The sequence below is a fragment of the Leptopilina heterotoma genome, unplaced genomic scaffold, assembly GCF_015476425.1.
Source record: "Leptopilina heterotoma isolate Lh14 unplaced genomic scaffold, ASM1547642v1 Lhet_82, whole genome shotgun sequence".
NCBI classification, from domain to species: Eukaryota; Metazoa; Arthropoda; class Insecta; order Hymenoptera; family Figitidae; genus Leptopilina; species Leptopilina heterotoma.
The window spans coordinates 81,865-103,048 of NW_025111187.1; the positions used below are offsets into that span (position 1 = coordinate 81,865).

The following is a 21,184-nucleotide window of genomic DNA, read 5'->3' on the forward strand; positions in this document are numbered from 1 at the left end:
TATTTTCAATAAAATTTTAATTGAATTCCTTGGAAGAATTAAATTATTTTCAAAAATTTTCTAAGTAAAAATTAAACTTATTTCAGATTCAAAATTATCAGAAATTACAAAAATTACAAGAAATAATATAAAAATTTTAATTACATCAAAAAAAAAAATTTTTAATATTCCATAATATTATTTTTACTGTAATTTTTGTAAGGAATTCAGTGGTCATAAAAAAAAATAGTTCAGAGAATATTTCGACCCTTTTTCAATTTTTATTTTTCTTAAAAATGTTGTATGTTTTGTATTTAAAAAATATTATCAAATGCAAAAATATTGATTTTTTTTTTTAATTTTTGAAGCATTTATTTGAAAAAAAAATTTATTTTTATGCTGAAAATGCCAAAAATACCATTATTATTCAATTTTTTAATTTGAACATAGATTTGTTTATTTTTCTAACTAATTTCATATTATAACTTCATCATAACTTTTTTTATATTCTTAAATAAAAATTATGATCTGAAATTAGTTAGAATACACAAGTTTGAATACAAAGTTTTGTGTTAAAAAAATACATTAAAATATGTATGTAAAAATCAATATTTTCATTTGGTAATTTTTTTGTGTATTTCAAAACATATTTTCTACAGAATTACAAATGGATTTCAAAATCTACCAAGTTTTAAGAAAAATAAAAATTGAAAAATAGTTAAAATATTTTCTGACCGATTTTATTTTATTTTTATTTTATTCTACAATAATTTATAAGTAACTGTTTTTATATTTTTTTATATTTCAAATTAAACTTAAAAGTTTAATTTGAAACTATAAAATTATAGAAAAGATGAATTTTAAAACATTTTTATTAAAAATCCTGAATAAGTTATGTTTTTTGAAACATTTTTATTCCCATTTTTTTTAAATATATGTTTAATTGAAAAATTTTCGAATTATTCACAATTTCATGAAATTCTCTTGAAAACAAGTGGAATTTAGAAATATTTTAGTTTTAAGTGAACTTTTTTTGAAATAATTAAATTTTAAAAAACTTTCTCAAAAAATACAGTAAAAATAATTGAATTAGAGAAGAATTTTAGTTAAAATTTCTAAAAAATAATTGAATTTGAAATCTTGAAAATAATTTTTGATTAGTTACAGTAACAATTCTTATTTTTTATAGGTAAATTTTTAAATTTCAAAGGATTTAAAATTAAACTTTTTTTAAATTTTATTTTTACAATGCTTCAAGCATGACTTAAGCTTTCGACAAGTTTACAATCCAATATTGTGGCAAGCTTGCAAGCTTTCTTTGTGTAGGACATTTGATGATAATAATAATAATATAAATAATAATTAATTAGTTAATAAAAATAATAATAACAATAATAATAATAATAATAATAATAATAATAATAATAATAATAATAATAATATTAATTTTATTATATCTTTATTTTTATTAATTTAGAGATTAATCTTTAGAGGTACTTCATTCCTATCAACTGCATAACGTGTTAAACCGCACCTATAGTCTCCCCTACTAAAATTAAATGTTTGCTTGTTCTCTAGAAAGCGAGATAGAAAAATATATTTTTAAATTCATAAATTACTTATTCAAGTCTAGATTTTATTTCACTAAGAAAGAATCTGGGAAAATGTTTTTTTTTCATTTTTATACTCTTTTCTCTAATTTTTCCAGATGGCTCTCGGTTTTATTTAAAAAAAAAGCGGATGTGTCGTTCGTCCGTTCTTCTTGTACAACTATGTATACAGATTTACAAGTATTACACAAACAATTTATCCTTTTTGGTCTCGCAAAGAAAGAGGGGAAATAAAACTTCAGGGTGGTTCAACGATACTACCAATGTTGTATGTAGCGTCAATAAACCCAGCATCACTTCCGGAGTTGAGTTTATCTGACTTGAAACTTTTTTCTTTCAAACATTTTTTATACCCCAAGAAGTGTATTTTTCTTTTCTTTAAAATAAGCCTTTTAAACATTTAAAACTAATAAGAGTTTCAAAAATAAAACTTCTTTTTGAAACCAAATACATATATTCAAATAATGGGAAAATTGCCTTTGAGACCGTACGCACATTAAATAAAAAAATTAAAATCTGAATTTCAAATCGAAGATTGAATTTAAAAGAATAGTTACATATTGTAAATCACAAAGACTTCAAAATTTGAGAGTGGATTGAAATTATAATTCTTTTTTAGAAAGAGAAAAAAATCCCATACTAGTTAAAATTTTTATAGGAAATTTTACGACTAGATCGTGATTTTTATCACGTACTTCCGTCACGCATTTCCTGTGCTTATGTGCACTTTCGCTTCTTGAATTTCCGAAAGATGTTGTCTGAAAGGAATATTTAGAATGACCCTTCTCAAGCAGCACGTGTTAATTACCTAAATACCGTGGCAATATATTCAAGATTCGTAAATATTATGATGTGCAATGTTTTACAATAAAGTCATTTTTAATTATAGATCAAATAATTTTATTGATAATATATAACTTTATATTGAGAATAGAAAATCATTTTTCTGTTTTATAATCAGGGCTCAAATTAGGTCCGTAAATCCCGTAACAGTCCGTAACTTTGCTTGAAGTCCGTAAAAGTCCTGATTTTAAAATACTTTCACTGGTTCGAGCCCTGTATAATGAAACAAATTAATAAGCATAATTCGCAAAAACTACTAAATCGATTTGTGACAATGAAAATTGTTGAAAGCCTTGAATTTTATAAATACTCGCAAATACTGAACTATTGATTTTCAAATTTCTATAGTAACCAAAATTGTCAACACACTACATGAAAATTGAAAAAAAAAAAATAAAACTCATCCAATTTTATAAATATACTCGCAATCACTGAATTATTGATTTTTAAATTTCTATAGAAACCAAAATTGTCAACACACTACATGAAAATGAAAAAATAAATGAATAAATAAAACTCACTTAAAAAATTTTTGAGAAAAAAATTATGCCAAACTGTATTATATGTATTAGAGTACTGTTTTTTAAAGCGAATACGAAAAAATAATGCAAAAATATATTTTATTTCGGCTTCAAATTCAAACATTTCAAATGTTTGATTTTCATTTAGCCCTCAACCTCTTTTTTACCTTTTCTAGTCATTTCAAAAACCATCTAAGAATTACTTTTGACCATTAAAAATTCCAATATAATAATACAATGATATTAGTTTTTAAAAATTTCAAGAAACTTTGAAATTGAAACCTAATATTGCTTGTATTTTTTTTAATTGAACGAAAGACACCCTTTTTTGTTAGGTTCTCAATGGTAATTTTTTCGACCACTTTTCTCTTTAAATATTTCATAAATTGAGCTGAAATTTTGAACGAAAGTCTAAGATACAATAAAGAAGGGCAGTGATGAGGAAAAGTTTTAATATTTTGAAAAAATATTAAAAAACTGAGTCCGCCATATTTGATCCACTATTTTAAATATGAAAAAAAATTTTCAATTCTTTTAATTTAATTGCCTATTTAAGGAAATTCTAAAAAATTTTCCACAAAACAAACTTTTTAATTTCTTAGGAAAATTTTATAAAGCTTAAATAATAATGCTTACCAGGAAATATTGCCACAGCAAGCTTACTAAAGGTGAGTCATTTAAAGCTTGAAAGCAATGTTGCGATAATCCAGCCCCAAAAGATTCCTTATTGTCTAAATGATGTTTAATGACGGTAGATGAAACATCTGTAGAGGTGCGCAAACTTTTTACCCCACTTATTTATGACAAATTCAAGAAGAAAAACAATTATTGCCAAACAATAACCAGTAGAAAGAACGTACAACGATATTAGCAAAATTTTTTCTTTCTCAACCGCTTCTAGTGGTGAAACACAGCTGCTGAAGACCGGGAAGTCCAAAGACATATATTTTAAAAGCAGTCCAAAATCCATGGCTTTGAGGATTATTTCATTAAAGCGATCAATATACGGAGAATAATATTTTAGAAAAAATCTTCTTGTTGCATAGTCTACTGGTTCTGTTAAAACTTTCAGATTTATTTGTCCATTCGAAGAACAATATTCATTAACCACATTCTGAGCATTGCGAATCATGCAAGTTACGTTTCGATATTGAACCAAATAGTCCATACAGTCACGATCTGTTTTTTCTCCGGGGGGATTAATTGCCTTCACTGCCATTTTTCTGATGATAGGTGAAAAACTATTTAGCATTGAATTCTTCAAGACCGGATGTATCATTGGGATCAAAGAGGATGAAGACAGTTCTTCAAGAGTTGACATTTCCAATTCGGTTTTTAGAGAAAGGTCCAGAACAGCGGAGTAAAAGTAGCCTGTGTAAGCTATGCAACCAATTACCATTGAGCCAAAGGCCATTCTTTCTAATAAATTTGTTGGTTCGTGAACTACGGATGTTCCCATAAACACTCGGCTGATGTTCAAAGTTTCCCAAACATTTTGCTTAAATCTTAACATGTAAGTTGCCATTCTAAGTATGCAAATTGAAGGAATGGTTCCCAGAAGTATATACAAAAATTGTTCTGAAACAACTAGGACTTTGAAATGCTTTGTTGACTTTGGAATTACAGCTTGAACACTTTCTTGTCTAAAAAAGTGGGTATTTATAACATCTTTATTGATGGGCTTATAAAGAATAAAAAGATTTAACCACATTGCCGCCTTCTGTTGTTCTATAATACTTTCCTAAAACGATTTGCCTCTAGGTTTAGAATTTCAACAATGCGGGGTGAAAAGTTCATCGTTTGTGCCAAAAGTTGAACAAATCTTGCTCCTACTTTCCAATGTTTTTCAGTTTTATTACTGACAGCATACAGAATCTTCATAGGGTGTCCATGTAAATTGATTAATTTATTCGGAAACCATCGACTTTTCGACGTCACTGGACGAGCAAAATACTTCCTTTTGAAGGGATTCATTCGCATCAGCACTGGTAATTTTTTCTCGGGTTTTTCAAGCAACGCATTTCGTTGACGTTCGTGTGCCAAAATTGTCACATCCAAAAAATTATTGTTCCAGCAAGAATCTAAAAATGTTTTTTGACGTTTTTCATTCAGAATGTAAGGGAACAAGAACAAAAGTTTTGGTTGTTTTGTCACTTGCGTCAACAGATTTATACGAAATATAGCATCTACTAGTTGAAAACTTGTTCCATTTACAATATTTTGCAAAACGAACAATGTTGTTCTACCGGGTTGTTTCAGAGTTTGTAAATAATTCACATTGAGATTAATTCTTACATGATTGAAGTCAATACTCAATGATGGAAACTCTTCTGTGACTGATTTTACCATATAATTAAATTCAAGATCCGTGTTATTGTATTCACTGTCAAGAATGAAGAATACCTGATGCAGTTTGGATTGTTTCTTTAGATACTTAATTAATCCGTTATAGTAACTAATGTTTGAAGACGATCCAAGTATGCTTATCCCGATTAAAATGTTAATGATCCATAAGACACAATTCATGATCTCCATCGTGTCCTAACCGTTTGAAGATTCCTAGTCACAAGTTACCGTCTTAACAATAGTTTATGCAATGTGTCATTGGCGACTTTTTAAACGGATTTTCAAATTGTAAAACATCAATACTATTTCTAGATCTAGAGAAGTTGATACAAGAAAAATAGCAAAACGTTTATCTTATATTGGTTTAGAAACATGTCCGATGCTATTTTTCATTTTGTTCTTGTGGATATGTTTTGAAATATTATAAAATATTCTATAATATCGCTAATTTTCCATGAACTTTTGACACTTTTGTAATTCTCAAACACCTTAAGAAACAAAATTGTAATATAATATCACCAGAATGTTAAATGATGAAAATACAGAAACTTCTGTTTAAATACAGATGTAAAAAAGAAGAGATATGGATGTATCTGTTAGTTCACACCATATTTTATAAACATCTCTATAACATAAGATGTTGGTGTGTAAAAGGCACGTGAGATTTTATTGACCTGACTCTATTAACACGCAGGGCTAACAAGAAGAGGGCTGGCTTGATGGAAAATGAGATTTCGTACAACGAATACTAAGAGTCGACTTCCGGAGTGACTTTCGAGCGTTCCATCTCTAATCTACGATCTCTTCTGCGGCTTAAAGAGACAAATTCTCCTCTTCAATCTTTAAAAGAAACCTTCCAAAAGGGATACAAATCTAACAAAAAAAAAACATCTTCACAAATATTCTATTCCAATTTCCAACTGAAATAACTTCCTAGTATTTCTATTTTTCCCAAGCATAAAAGAAAATTTACTATCTTAAATTCTAGATGTATAAATATAAACACACCAATACAATAAATAATCAAGAATCATAAAAAAAATTCTATTTCAGTGTTGAATAATATTTAATACCAATTAATTCAAAACAAGATGACGTCTCTTTCACTCCCTTTCGTAAATTCGAAAAATTCTCACAAGGAAGGTTAAAATAAATTATTCATCTACTTTTTATTTCTCTATTAAGTTTTAAATTTATTTTCTGTTTAGTAAAAAAACCTAATTTTACTTTCTTTCAATAATTATAAACGGTTTATTAAACTTCTCTCCACATTTGTAGAGGGAATAAATATTAACATTCCTTTCATTCGTTCACAATAAAATGTAAAATTGAAATTTTTCTATATTCTCATCATTCCTCATGTCAATTATTATTACAAAATTGACCATTCATGAGAATTGCATTGTTGCAAAATTGATTTTGAATCAAGTGGCATAAAACGAGACCATAATTGATAAACCACTGATGCGGGTATATCGATTCATAAAATGTATAATCAATCTTTGCGACCTATATTAAATTTGTTATTAAATATTTTTAGTTAAATGTAATGAATAATTAATAATAATTCGATTTTTATTTATTAATTGCTTGCTGTTTTTATTTTACCTAATTACTAATGGATTCGATTTTAATTTATTGATTAACACCGACTAATTATATATAATAATATAGATAATTAATATATAATTATAATTTCAAAATTATTGTCAAAAAAAAAATGATAGAAAAATTATTTTTATATGTATATATATATTTTTTCCTGGTTGACCCAGTATTGATCAATTAGTGGACAACTTGCAAACCCATACACAGCAATGTACTTTATTGTTACACGTATATTTGTGAATTGATTCTGACACATGGAAACAATGCGCTCAACGAACTATGATCCTTATATATTCTGTATTTTCAGTTCCCACGCAAAGTTGATTGAGAATTTACATATAATGAACAAACCCGCATCATTGGTCCATTATAATAGACGATTTTCGTAAATGTACAAATTAACAATACTTGAGTAAATAGCTAAGAGTTGAATAAAAATTTAAGAAATTATCGATTACAGCCATACAGCATCAAAAATTGCATCAATATCTGAGAATATTTCCCCTTATTTCATAGAGAAATTGTTGAGAAAATTTTGTTAAGTTTGCTGCAAGTTTCAATGCTGTGTAAAGTGGGAAAATTTTTTAAAAATATAAAAAATTTAATTAAATATGTTAAATGATAAAATGGCAATATATAAATGTCAATATCTAATCTGCAAGTACTTTGAGAAAGATGGAATGCGCTAGACGTCATTTTTAAACTATAGTCTCATTTTCATAATCAGTTGAGCAAGACAGGAAGTTCATTATTTAGCGCAACTTGAAAAGTAATAAACGCGTCAGCCTAGTTTTCAAATAATTTTACAAGATAGGGAACAATAAAAAACTAGTATCAAAAATTTACTAAAAAAAATAAACGATATTAACATAATTTTGCGGCTTCAAATTTAAATTCTTTGTAAGTCACTGTTAGGTGAAGAAATAAGTTAAACACATAAAAATTGGAAATAAATTTCTTTTCTATTTTTTCGTTTTTAAAAAGGAAGTCCTCCAAGGAACATTTTCATAGAATTCATTTTCGATTTGTAACAAAAATTATAATAATAAAACTCTAGTTTTATGAAAAGAAGAACTTAAAAATTTCTATACAAACAATAGCTTAAAAATATATATATAAAATAAGATAATAGCAATATAATGACAGGAGAAGATAGTCAGGGTTGGACCATCTTTTTATAAACATTTAAAAAAAATTTAGTTAAGGTTGGACCATGTCTGAAAATCGAAGCCCATTATCGGTAAAAAAATAAATTTTACTTTTAATCCACTTTTGATTTTTATAATATTGGTTTAAATTACTGGTGTTGTCTTTTTTGTTGATGTTATTTTTTGAGTAAATAACTTTTAAGTAATAAACTATATAAAGTCTTTAAATTTAAAAAAAAAAAATAAAAAAATAAATTTAATAAAAAAAAAAAAAAAAAAAAAAAAATTTAAAAATTTAAAAATTAATTAATTAATTAATTAATTAATTAATTAATTAATTTTTAAAATTTAAAAAATTAAAAAATTTAATTTAATTTAATTTAATTTAAATTTTTACGAAAATGAAAAGTAGAGATGAATTAAACTTGACAAAAAATTCTTTCTTGATTTTTCGTTTCTTTAAAAAACGGACTTCAGCCTCAATAGAACTTTTAGAAAACCCAGAAATTTTAAGATTTTATTCATTGTTATAGGTTATTATCCAACTCTGAATAAAATCTTAAAAGTTCCGGGCTAGATTGTTAAAAATTTTTACGATCCGGTATTAAAAACGCTCTATTTTACTCCGGTGAGATCGATTCTGAAATCTGTTTTTATTATATAGGCCCCTATTATATGAAAGTCACCATAAAATACAGCTCGAGAGGGTCCTGAATCATTTTCTCAGATTTTCGGATATAGATGAGATTTTATTTTAGTTTCACTTTGGAATAACGAACTTCAATTGTATTTATTTAAAATTTTGTAATCCCCAATGCAAAATTTTTAATAAAAGAAAATAACTATAGAGAGAATCGCTAAACATACAAAATAAAATGTATTTTTGAAAGTATTTCAGAAATTCAAGTACCTATTTAAAAAAAAATAAAATTCTTATAAAATTCAACTATGTTCAAAATTTAAAAAAAAAATTCTCATAAAAATCCCAATTATCTTTATAAATAACAAAATTCTTCTCCAAAATTCAATTATTTTCATAAATGTCAAAAAAGTTCTTGTCCTAATTTCAATAATTTTCAATATCTACTACTTTAATAAAATTTCCAAATAAATAAATTTTCTATTTCTTAATCACAGTTGTTTAACAATTCCTGGGGTGAATTTTATTATTTATAAAAATAATTGAATAATTGCGAAATATTGAATTAAAATGTTTTAAAAAAATTTAATTCCTGAGAAAAATTTTATAATTTATGAAAATAATTGAATTATTGCGAAAAATTTTATTAAAATGTTTGAAAAGAATTAAATTTATGTGAAAAATTTTGTTATTTTTGAAAATAATTAAATTCTTCAGAAGAATTTTATAATTAATTCTTTTTTAAATATAATTAATGTTACGAAAATATTATTTTAAATAATTGAATTCTTGTGAAAAACTTTATTTGTAAAAATAATTGAATTTTTCGATTGTAATTGATTTAAAAATAGTATTAAAATTTCCATGAAAAATATTATTATTAGTGAAAGTAATTAAAGTATTGTGAAGAATTGTATATAAATTTTGTTAAATAATTGATTTTCTTGAATATGCTATTCTAAATTAATTGAATTCCTGTGAAAATTTTATTATTTATGAAAATAATTGAATTTTGCAAAGAATTTTATTAAACTCCTTATAATATAATTGAATATCAGGAATAATTTTGTTATTTATCGACACAATTGAATTCTTTCGAAGAATTATTTATGTAAATAATTAAATTTTCAGGAAGAATTTTATTAAATCTAAAAGAATAATTGAATTATTTCAAAAAAATGTAATTAAAATTGTATTTATAATAATTAATTTCTTTTGAACAATTTTATTAAAATATTTGAAAATAATTGAATTTCTGTGAAAAATTCTAATATTTTTGTAAATAATTGAATTCTTTCAAAGAATTTAAAAAAAAAACATTTTTTTAAATAATTGATTTTTTCGAGAAATTGAAATTAAATTTTTTTAAGAATAATTAAATTTTTTGATCAATTCCTGTAAAATTGTATTAAAAATAATTGAAATCCTGTGATGAATTTTATTATTTATGAAAATAATTGAATATTTGATAAGAATTTTATTAAAATTTTCAAAAATAATTAAATTCCTGAGAAGAATTTTATTAATTATAAAAATAATTGAATTATTGCAAAAAATTTTATTAAAATGTTTAAGAATAATTGAATTTCTATGAAAAATGTTGTTATTTTTCGAAATAATTGAATTCTTTATAATAATTTTATAAACATTGTTTTAAATACTTAATTTTTTCGAAATATAATAAATATGAAATTTTTTATTTTAAATAATTCAATTCTCGTGGAAAACATTATTTTAGAAAATAATTGAAGTTTTCGATTAATTAATTTAAAATAGCATTTTAAAAAATTGAAATTCTTCTATGAGTTTTAATATATTTATGAAAATAATTAAATTCTTGGTTAGAATTTTATTAAAAAATTTTTTTTTTAAATTAAATTTTCATGAAAAATGTTGTCATCAGTGAAAGTAATTGAATTATTGTGAAAAATTGTATGCAAACTTTGTTAAATAATTGATTTTTTCGAAATTTTTTTGAAAATTCTATTTGATTATAATTTTTGAGAATTGTTTTTTGATTTCTAGGATTCGCGAATCTAAAGTAGTTTAAATTCTCAAAAAGAAACAGAAATAGTAGCTTTTAGTGGCTAAAATCTAAATAAAAGTACCCAAATAGTATCATAACATAAAAAAAGTATTAAATAGCAGATTTTAGTAGATGAGATCGATTTGCAAAGTCTGCAAATTGATTTGAAAAATGTTAATCAATGGTGTTCAGATAATAATATGACACTTGATATAATGTTCAGTAATTTCTTTTTCAAAAATTAAAACCTTCGCTTATTTATAGATATGAAATAAATAATGATGAGATGGATATATAGGGTGACCCAGGTAGTTGGCCTTGGAATAACTGTTGACAATGCTATAACATTTCATAGTCACATAACTGATGTTATTAGTAGAGCACTTAGATCCCTGGGTTTTGTTTTAAGAAATTCATCAATGTTTCGAAATGAACTAACTCTCAAAACTATATTTTTCACTTGTCAAAAGCATTATTGAATATACATCAATCCTTTTCCTTTTTACACATATTTTTTAATCAGATTGGAAAGAATACAAAATCGATTTTTGCGTTTCGCTGCAAGACAACTCAATTTGCCTTATAATTTACATGAGCACAAGTATAAAATCCTTAGATCAAGATTAAATATTCCCAGAATCACATCCAGATTCTTCTACGCTGATATGCTGTTCTGGTTCAAAATATTAAACAGCTCTATTCTTTTGTCCGAAATTAATTTTTTGGTACCAAGAAGATCATCGCGTCACTTCTCTCTATTCAATATAATGTTTTTTGAGCCAATTACGTTAATCAATCATTAATAATTAGACTAAGTAGAGAAGCTAATAGTTTATGTGATTCAGTTGAATTATTTTTGTTTCATCCATTGTTAGATTCACTACCAATTTGCGTCAATTGTTGTTAAAAACCTAGGTAAATGTATAGCTTAACCTATACTAATTTAGAAAAGCTTAAAGTATCTATTTTATGATCTATTATGATCATACCATATATCTATTAAGTACTCTTGTAAAAAAGGCTCGGGTTTCTTTTAAACCCGTGAAAGATTGAAATAAAATGGAAAACTCACCTTTTCCTGAGATCCTTTGTCTTCTTCGTTTTGTTTTCGAATTGGTTCGTCGTTTCTTCACCTCACTAGTGGGAATTGGTGGCGCCATTACACTTGGTTCGATAAGTATTTCCGACTCTTGTGTTTTTCTTCTTCCAAAGCACACACCACTATTATGTACACTTTTTTCCTTAGCTAAAAATGTTCCTATAGAATGCCTCCTTCTCTCGGCTTGTCCCCCAGTCGGCAATGTTGACGATAAATTATAGTACCTCGCATCATCAACACCAAGAAACACTTCACCAGAATTATCCTGTTCGTTATCGATATTCCTTCCATCGACAACGTCTTCACCTGAGAGACCACAATACACCATATCATTACTCAATAGTTCACTAGCCGATTTTAAAACACGTCTTCTGGGTCTTCGTCGATCATTCTCCGAATGAGAATGCGATCTGTGAGGTAGATACGGCGATGGTGGTGCAACATCCGATGGTCTTGGATCACCCTTTAAAAATTGTTGTGTCCTCTCGTGATCCGCATGATTTGCACTCACCGAACGAAATAAATTTCTAAAATTCAATCGCTGATGACTACCATTGTTTTGACGTGACAACATTGGAACACGTTCCTCGGTCGGTGTGGACGGAACTGAGAAACCGGAATTACTACTTCTATTGCTGTCGTGACGCATCAATGTCGATGTTGTTGATGCTGACGTGACACTGGCCGATGATGTTGATCCCATTTTGCAATTTTTCCTACGGAAGAATGAGCTGAAACCTCTTGAGGTCAATCCAGAATTGACAAAAGATGGTGCAGTGCTGGGATCAGTTGTTGTACCCCCGCTCGATAGCGAGAAGTACGAGGGATTGTCTGTAAACATACGGGAGAATCTGTTAACACATTAGTCACTCGATTTTTCAAAATCAATTAAAATTCAGGTCAAGATTAGAATTTGTACCTCATAATTTAGAAATATTATTTTCAAATACCGTAAGCTATTAAGATAACTACTAAGATATTTAAAAATATCAATGCTATTGAATTAGATGAATCAGATCATAATTGAGAAGACGTCTAATTAGAACTACTGTTAATTAACATGATGAATCATTTTTTAGGCCTGTTTCAAAAACAGAATCAAATTAATCCTATTAAAAAGATATTCTGGAGAAATTAAAAATTGCGAAATTGAAAGCTACTACAAAATTATAAATTATTTGTAATACTATAAAAGACTCATATTTAGGAGGAGAAATTTTTGCATTTTGAATAAATTTTAATTCGCAAAAATTTATCTTTGGTAAAATAAGATCACGCGATGCGAACTCAATCTCGATAACCGAGGATAACCGCACCTGAGATCGCATTTAAGACTGAAAGAGCTGAAAGTCGAGATGCGACAGGGCGTTATGGAACGTAACACACGCGACCCAATAAAGAATAGGGTGGGAGAGAAGGGACCGGATGTTGCATTGTTCCCCCTTTTCCTTCTTCATCATCGTCACCACCACCTCCACCCCCCGACTTGAGAAGAGAGACCGAGAAGACCGCCGCCGGAAATGCACCACCACGTTTCAATCGACGAATTCGAGGGAATCGCGGTTTGAAGAATATCAAGAGAGGTTGTTGCGAATTTAAAAACAATGTTGAATTTTAAAACGAATTCCATGAACATATTTTTGTTTGTTTGTTCCATTCGATTATTTGTAATCTACTTTCTACATTTTTTCTTCTTCTTCACCTTCTTCTTGAAGAAGAAGTCACAGGCTTCGCACTCATCTACTAAAACCTACTATTTACTATACTTTTTTTACGTTATGCTACTATTTGGGTACTTTTTTTAGATTTCAGCCACTAAAACCTACTATTTCTGTTATTTTTGAGAATTTCCACTACTTTAGATTCGCTAATGCTAGAAATCAAAAAACTATTCTCAAAAATTATAATCAAATTCTTTAAAACGATTCAATTATTTTTAAAAAAAAATGATCGAAATTAAATTATTTTCAATATCTAGTATTTTCATAAAATTTCGCAAAAGAATTCAATTATTTAAAAAAAATTTTTTTATAAAATTCAATTATTTTCATAAATAATAAAATTTCCACAGAAATTCAAATTAATTTAAAATAGCATTTTCCAAAAAATTTAGAAAAAATCAATTATTTAACAAAAAATTTTATACAGTTTTTGACAATAATTCAAATACTTTCACTAATAATATTTTTCATGGACATTCAATTTTTTCAAAAAAATTTTTTTGATAAAATTCTAAGCAAGAATTCAATTATTTTCATAAATAATAAAACTTTTTCAAGAATTTCTATATTATTTTTAATTTATTAATCGAAAAATTCAATTATTTTCACAAATAAAGTTTTCTTCTATAGATGCATTATTTTTTTTTTAATAATTTTTGAAAAAATTCTTTGAGAATTTTCAAATTAATTTCTTTACAATTCAATTTTAAAAAATTTCAATTATTCACAAATTCCTCAATTAAATATATATTAGAAAATAAAAATTTCAAATAATTTAAAAAAAAAAATCAGCAATGAAACTTTTTCAAAAAAATTAATTCCACAGAATTGTTAGTTAAAAAGATGAAAAATTCAGATTTTCAAAAATTTTAATTTGAAACCGTTTCAAAATTCAATTATTTTTAAAAATTTACGCTCTAATGATTTTAATATTTAATTATTATCTTAAATTGAAACTGTACTCGCCATTTATAATTCAATTTTTATTAGAAACTTCTACTAGAATTCAATTAAAAATATTTAAGAGTATAAATACATTTTTCGAGGAATTCAATTAAAATTGTAGGTATTAAAAATAATTGAAATTCTGCAATGAGTTTTATTATTTAGGAAAATAATTGAATCCCTGTAAAAATTTTATTATTTATGAAAATAATTGAATGATTGCGAAGAAATTTTTAATAAATTTGTAAATAATTGAATTCCTATCAAGTTTTTATTATTTTATGAAAATAATTAAAGGCTAGCGTAGAATTTTATTAAAATTTTCTTTAAATAATTGAATTCTTTTGGAAAATTTTATTAAAATATTTTATATTAAAAATCATTGAATTTAGGAAAATTTTTGAAAATAATTGAAATATTGTCAAGAATTTTATGAAAATTTTTGAATATAATTGAATTTCGGAGAGGAATTATAATTATTTCTAAAGATAATTGAAATTTTGACGAGAATTTTTAAGAATTTTTGAATATAATTGAATTTCTGCGAAGAATTTTATTACTTTTGAAAATAATTGAATTTCTTTAAAGAATTTATTACTTTTGAAAATAGTTGAATTTATGTGAATAATTTTATTACTTTTGAAAATAATTGAATTTCTTCAAAGAATTTTATTACTTTTGAAAATAATTGAATTTCTGCGAAGAATTTTATTACTTTTGAAAATAATTGAATTTCTGCGAAGAATTTTATTACTTTTGAAAATAATTGAATTTTTGCAATCATTTGTAATTTCTCTGAAATTCAGGGTTTGCAAAATTCAATTATTTTCAATCATTTCGAGAAAATTCTTTGCAAAATTCAACTATTTTTATAAATAACAATATTCATCACAAGAATTCAATTATTTTTAACAGCAATAAATTTCTTCTTGGAAATTCAATTATTTTAAAAAATTCTAATAAAATTGTTCGCAAGAATTTAATTATTTGTAAATAATAAAATGCTTTTTAGAAACTCAATAATTTTTAAAAAACTGTAATAACATACCACACAGTCATTTAATTATTGTCAAAAATATTAATAAATTTCTTTGTAAAATTTAATTATTTTTAAAATCTTTTCGAAATTCAATATTTAAATTTTAAATTAAATTAAATCAATTTTTAATATCTACTATTTTCATAAAATTTCCAAACGAGTTTTTTTTTTTTGTCGTCAAGTTTAATTTTTCGATAGCTACTTTTTGCTACTTTTTGAAAATTAATTATCGAGTGCAAAGTCTGAGAAGAAGAAGGGTTGTACTAGACACAAATAAAAGCAAAAAAAGTTTTATCTCCATTAGTTTCATAAAAAAAATCTCTAAAGTAGCATTCACTTTTCGCCTTCAGCGCGCGCGCAAGAACACTGCGCATTAAAGCAATAAGTGGGGATGACCCCCCACTCCTAAAATTCAGAACATGCGCAGTAGTAACATGCGCTTAACTGTAGTAAAGAAGATGAAGAAAAGAAAATTTTGTGAGAATGTACGTTACCAACGTTATAAAAAGAAAAAAAGAAGAAGAAATAAAACATTTAAACAGCAGGTGAATTATTAAATTTTAAAATATGTTCCAAAATCTTTTAAAAAATAAAAATCGTCAAGTACATGGAGAATAAACACCTGTTTGCTACTCGTGAAAAAAAAACCTTTTTTTGCTCTCAGTAGAGATGAAAGATTATACCGATTCAGGAGAAATTGAAAGTCGATATGGGTGAGAATATAAAAAAATCAATTCTCACGACCCTTATGTTAGCGATCAGAAGAATCGTCTTACATGAAAATTGAGAATCTTTCTTCAAAAAGAATTACATTTATCAATAAAGGTATATTGTCATAATAAAAAAAAAATTTGTAATTCTTTCTGGATTATAATTTCAATATAATAGCAAAAAAAATTTGATTGAAGAATAAAAGTTTTTTCTTTTAAGAAAAATACTATATTTACGTTATAAAAAGCATGCGAGTGGATAGAATTTAATCAAACCACGTGATTATATACGTAAAAGTACGTGGTTTGAATATTTTTATTATTTCTTCATCACTAGAAGGATACTTGTACATACAACAACGACTTAAGAATAAAGTACTTACCAACAGCCATGACGATTTTTTTCGTCAAGTATTAGTTGCAATCTGAAACAAAAATTCTTTTTAGTAAACCTATTTTTTAATTTAATAATAGTTTGCTTTCTCTATTTAATCGTTTTTGAGAAACGATTAATATGCACACTTGCATCGTATCGAAATAATTTTATTACACTTCAGTTTCCTTTCTCTCTCTCTCACTGTATGTGAATGTGATTCGAGTTTAAGTTTCATTCATCTCTGGAAATAGTCGTCAAGATTATATTTATAGATCGGTGGAAGCAAGGGACATGGTCGGTCCATTCACGATTTGCAGCGTGCAATCAGAGATGCACATTCTATTATACAGATTTACTTCCAAGATTGCCATCTTACTGGTTAATTTATTCTTTTTCATTTATCTTCAATTATATAATTAGCTAATTATCAATTTGTCTAAAATACATTTTCTTTCTTTACACAAAGAAAAAAAATGCTATCTCTGTCGCTTTTTTAAACTTGTTTTTTTAACAGCATGTGACTGTTAAACAATATTCAATTTTACGAAATTTCAATTATTCGTAAATTCTTCAATTAAATAAATATTCGAAAATAAAAACTTAAAATAATATTTATAAAATTCAATTAAACGTTTTCAAAAAATGAAATTTCAAAATTCAATTATTTTTAACAATTCACGCTATATTGCTTTTAATATTCAATTATTATCTAAAATTTTAACTGAAATTAATTTTTATGAAATGTAAATCAATTTTTATTAGAAAATTCTACTAGAATTCAATAATTTAAATACAAAAATAAATAAATTATTGAATGATTCAATGTTTCTTAAACTGCAAATCTCATAAAGAATTTTACTACCAAATTTTCAAATAATTGAATTTTATCAACGAATTTTAATAAAATTATGAAGAATAATTACATTTTTCGAGAAATTCGATTAAAATTGTATTAAAAATAATTGAAATAATGAGTTTTATTATTTGTGAAAATAATTGAATTCTTAAGAAGAATTTTATTACTTTTGAACAATATTTAATTTTTGCGAAAAATAATAATTTGAAAATAATTGAATGTTTGCAATAATTTGTAACTTTTACAAAATTGAATTTTTTTTATCGTGTTTTTAACTAAACATCTTCTATAAATCCATTATTTTTTGTAATTTTTAAAAAAGTTTTTTAAGAATTTTCAAATTCATTTATTTACAATTCAATTTTACAAAATTTCAATTATTCGGAAATTCCTCAATTACATATATATTAGAAAATAAAAACTTTAAATAATTTAAAAAAAAATCCGCAATTAAAAAGTTTCTCGAAAAAAAAAATTAATTCCACAGAATTGTTAGTTTAAAAATATGAAAAATTCAAATTTTCAAAGATTTCAATAAGAAACCTTTTGAAAATTCAATTATTTCTAAAAATTTACACTCTAATGCTTTTAAAATTCAATTATTATCTAAAATTTTAATTGAAATCCATTTTTAAATCCATTTTTATTAGAAAATTTTACGAGAATTCAATTATATTATTTGAATACAAATATAAATAATTTATTAAATAATTGAATGTTTCTTAAAATTAATTTCTCATAAAGAATTTTATCAACAAATTTTGAAACAATTGAATTCTTTTCATAAATTTTTAAGAATAATTACACTTTTCTTCGAGGAATTCGATTAAAATTGTATTAAAAATAATTAAAATTCTGCGATGAGTTTTATTAATTTCTAAAAAAAAAATTGAATTATATTGCAAAGAAATTTACAGAAAATTTGTAAATATTTGAATTCCTGTGAAATTTTTATTATTTATGAAAATAATTTAATGTTTGGGTACAGTTTTATTAAAATTATTTTTAAATAATTGAATTCTTTTGGGTAATTTTATTAAAATAGTAGATATTGAAAATCATTGAAATGAGGAAATTTTTTTGAAAAAAAATTGAAATTTTGACAAGAATTTTATTAAAATTTTTGAAAATAATTGAATTTTGAAGAAGAATTTTTTTATTTATAAAGATAATAATTGGGATTTTGTCTTTTTTTTTGTAAATTTTGAACATTTTTATTTTTTTGAATTTTGAGATAAGAATTTTATTATACCTTTGAAAGTAATTGATTTTCGTAAATTTATTTGTGACTTCTTCAAAATTTAATTTTTTTTAGTGCTTTTTAACTAAAACTCTTCTATAAATCCATTATTTTTAATAATTAATTATTTTTAAAATTAAACCTCTTCTAAAAGCAATTAATTTAAAAATTTTATTCTAAAATGCTCTTAATATTCAATTATTATGTAAAATTTTAACTAAAAATTCATTTTTAAATCAGATTTTATTAGAAAATTCTACTAGAATTCAATTATTTTAATATAAAAATAAATAATTTATTAATTGAATGTTTCTTAAAATTGAATGCTCGAAAAAAATTTTATCAAATAAATTTTTAAATAACTGAATTCTCTCGACGAATTTTAACAAAATTTTAAAAAATAATTTTATTTTTCAAGAAATTTGTTTAAAATTGTATTAAAAATAATTGCAACTCTGCAAAAAGTTTTATTATTTGTGAAAATAATTGAATCCCTAAGAAGAATTTTATTATTCTTGAACATAATAAAATTTCTGCAATAATTTGTAATACAAAAAAATAATTTATTAAATAATTGAATGTTTCTTAAAATCCAAATCTCATAAATAATTTTATCAACAAATTTTTAAATAATTGAATTCTTTCGAGGATAATTTGATTAAAATTGTATTAAAAATAATTGAAATTCTGCAATGAGTTTAATTATTTATTAAAATAATTAAATTCCTAAAAAGAATTTTATTATTTACAAAAATAATTGAATCCCTGTAAAAATTTTATTATTTATGAAAATAATTGAATGATTGCGAAGAAATTTATAGAAAAAAAATTTGTAAATAATGAAATTCCTGTGGAATTTTTATTATTTTTTGAAAATAATTAAAAGTTTGTGTAGAATTTTATTAACATTTTTTTTTTTTTTAAATAATTGAATTCTTTTGGAAAATTTTATGAAAATAGTAGATATTAAAAATCATTGAATTGAGGAAAATTTTTGAAAATAATTGAATTTCAGAGAAGAATTGAATTATTTAATAAAAAATAAATAAAAAATGAAAATAACTTTGCTGGCTAGATATAATAAAATGGCAATGGAAAGGGGTTTTCTTAAGAAGCACCTGCAAATAAAGTGCGCGCAAGTTGCATACTTCCGGTGCATTGGCGCGTGCCCTTATAAACGCAATTATATCCTATGCATTTACGCCTACAAGATATCACTTGTGATTTTGCATATACACTTTATATTCTTTTAATAATAATTGTATATTGCACTTATTACTATTAATTTTTTTGTTAATTTTAAAATCTTAATTTTTTCGATTCAATCAGCAAGCATGTCGCAATATTGCCGGCAAAGCTTTCAGCAAGTTTGCCATGAAATATAATACGACAATATTGTTGTGAAATTGGCACCAACCTACTGCAATATTGTAGCAAAATTGCCCCAAGCTTTCGGTAATTTTTTTTTTTTAATTTGCTCGAGTGCCAAAACGTAGAGCTTCAGTCATTTACCGATCTGCATAACTGTAATTTAAATACCTATCTGATGATATTATATGTATACAGCTACTTACAATAATGTCTACACGATCAGCCTACATTATTATTTAACGTTTTTATCGTTCATTGTTCTCCCATTGTGTAATACCCGCACATATCTCACATTACTCACAGATTTTTGAATAATAATTCTTCTTAATTACGTCATTTATAACGACATTCAACATTGTACACATTATTTTTAAAAAAATAATAATATAATATATAATATAAATAATATATTTATAATATATTTATAATAATATATTAATAATAATAATAATAATATAATATATTTATAATATATAAATATAATAATTAAAAATTGTAAGTTAAAAAATGCACTGACAATTTTTTGCATCGTATATTTATAGTAAAACAACAAAAAATGTAAAATCACCCTTTAGACTTTTTTTTTGGTTTTTAAAATAGAAAATTAAAAAAAAGTTTGAACGTAAATTGCCATTTGATAATAAAAAAAAATTGTTTCAAGTTCCAATTATTTTACTGATAAATAAGTTATTTTTGTGAAAATTTTTATCCAGTCTTTGTTGGTCGCGATGCTTAAAGATAGGATTTCTAACAAACATATTAGGGTTCGATTCCTAGTCCATGAGAATTTTTTTCTTGTCTGTATAACAAAACAACAAGAATACAAACGTAGATATTCAAAACAATAGTTAAACAATTAATAAAATAATTATTAACTTTAATTATAATAAATAAACAATATTAATAATTTTTTATTAGTTAAGGTGTTAGTTAACAATTAATTACCATTTAAGTTAATACATTATTATTAATAATTGAACCCCTTGATGCAAGAACCAGACATAGCTTATTGAAATTAAATGGGCTGCGTCTGGTTCTTGCATCAAGGGGTTCAATTAATTAAGTTAATAATTAGTAATTAATAAAGTTAATAATGAATAATTAAT

General features: G+C 24.4%; 1 protein-coding gene across 1 annotated transcript in view; it reads right to left on the bottom strand.

Moving 5' to 3' along the window:
- Positions 1 to 21,184, bottom strand: part of LOC122511423 (phosphoinositide 3-kinase adapter protein 1) — a 53,521-nt gene that overhangs the window by 29,392 nt on the left and 2,945 nt on the right. The window contains exons 2-3 of the mRNA XM_043626632.1: positions 16,619 to 16,660; positions 11,794 to 12,651 (exon numbers count right to left, since the gene is read on the bottom strand). Coding sequence (XP_043482567.1) covers positions 11,794 to 12,651; positions 16,619 to 16,628 — 868 coding nt within the window. The 5' untranslated portion in view covers positions 16,629 to 16,660. The remainder of the gene's footprint in view (positions 1 to 11,793; positions 12,652 to 16,618; positions 16,661 to 21,184) is intronic.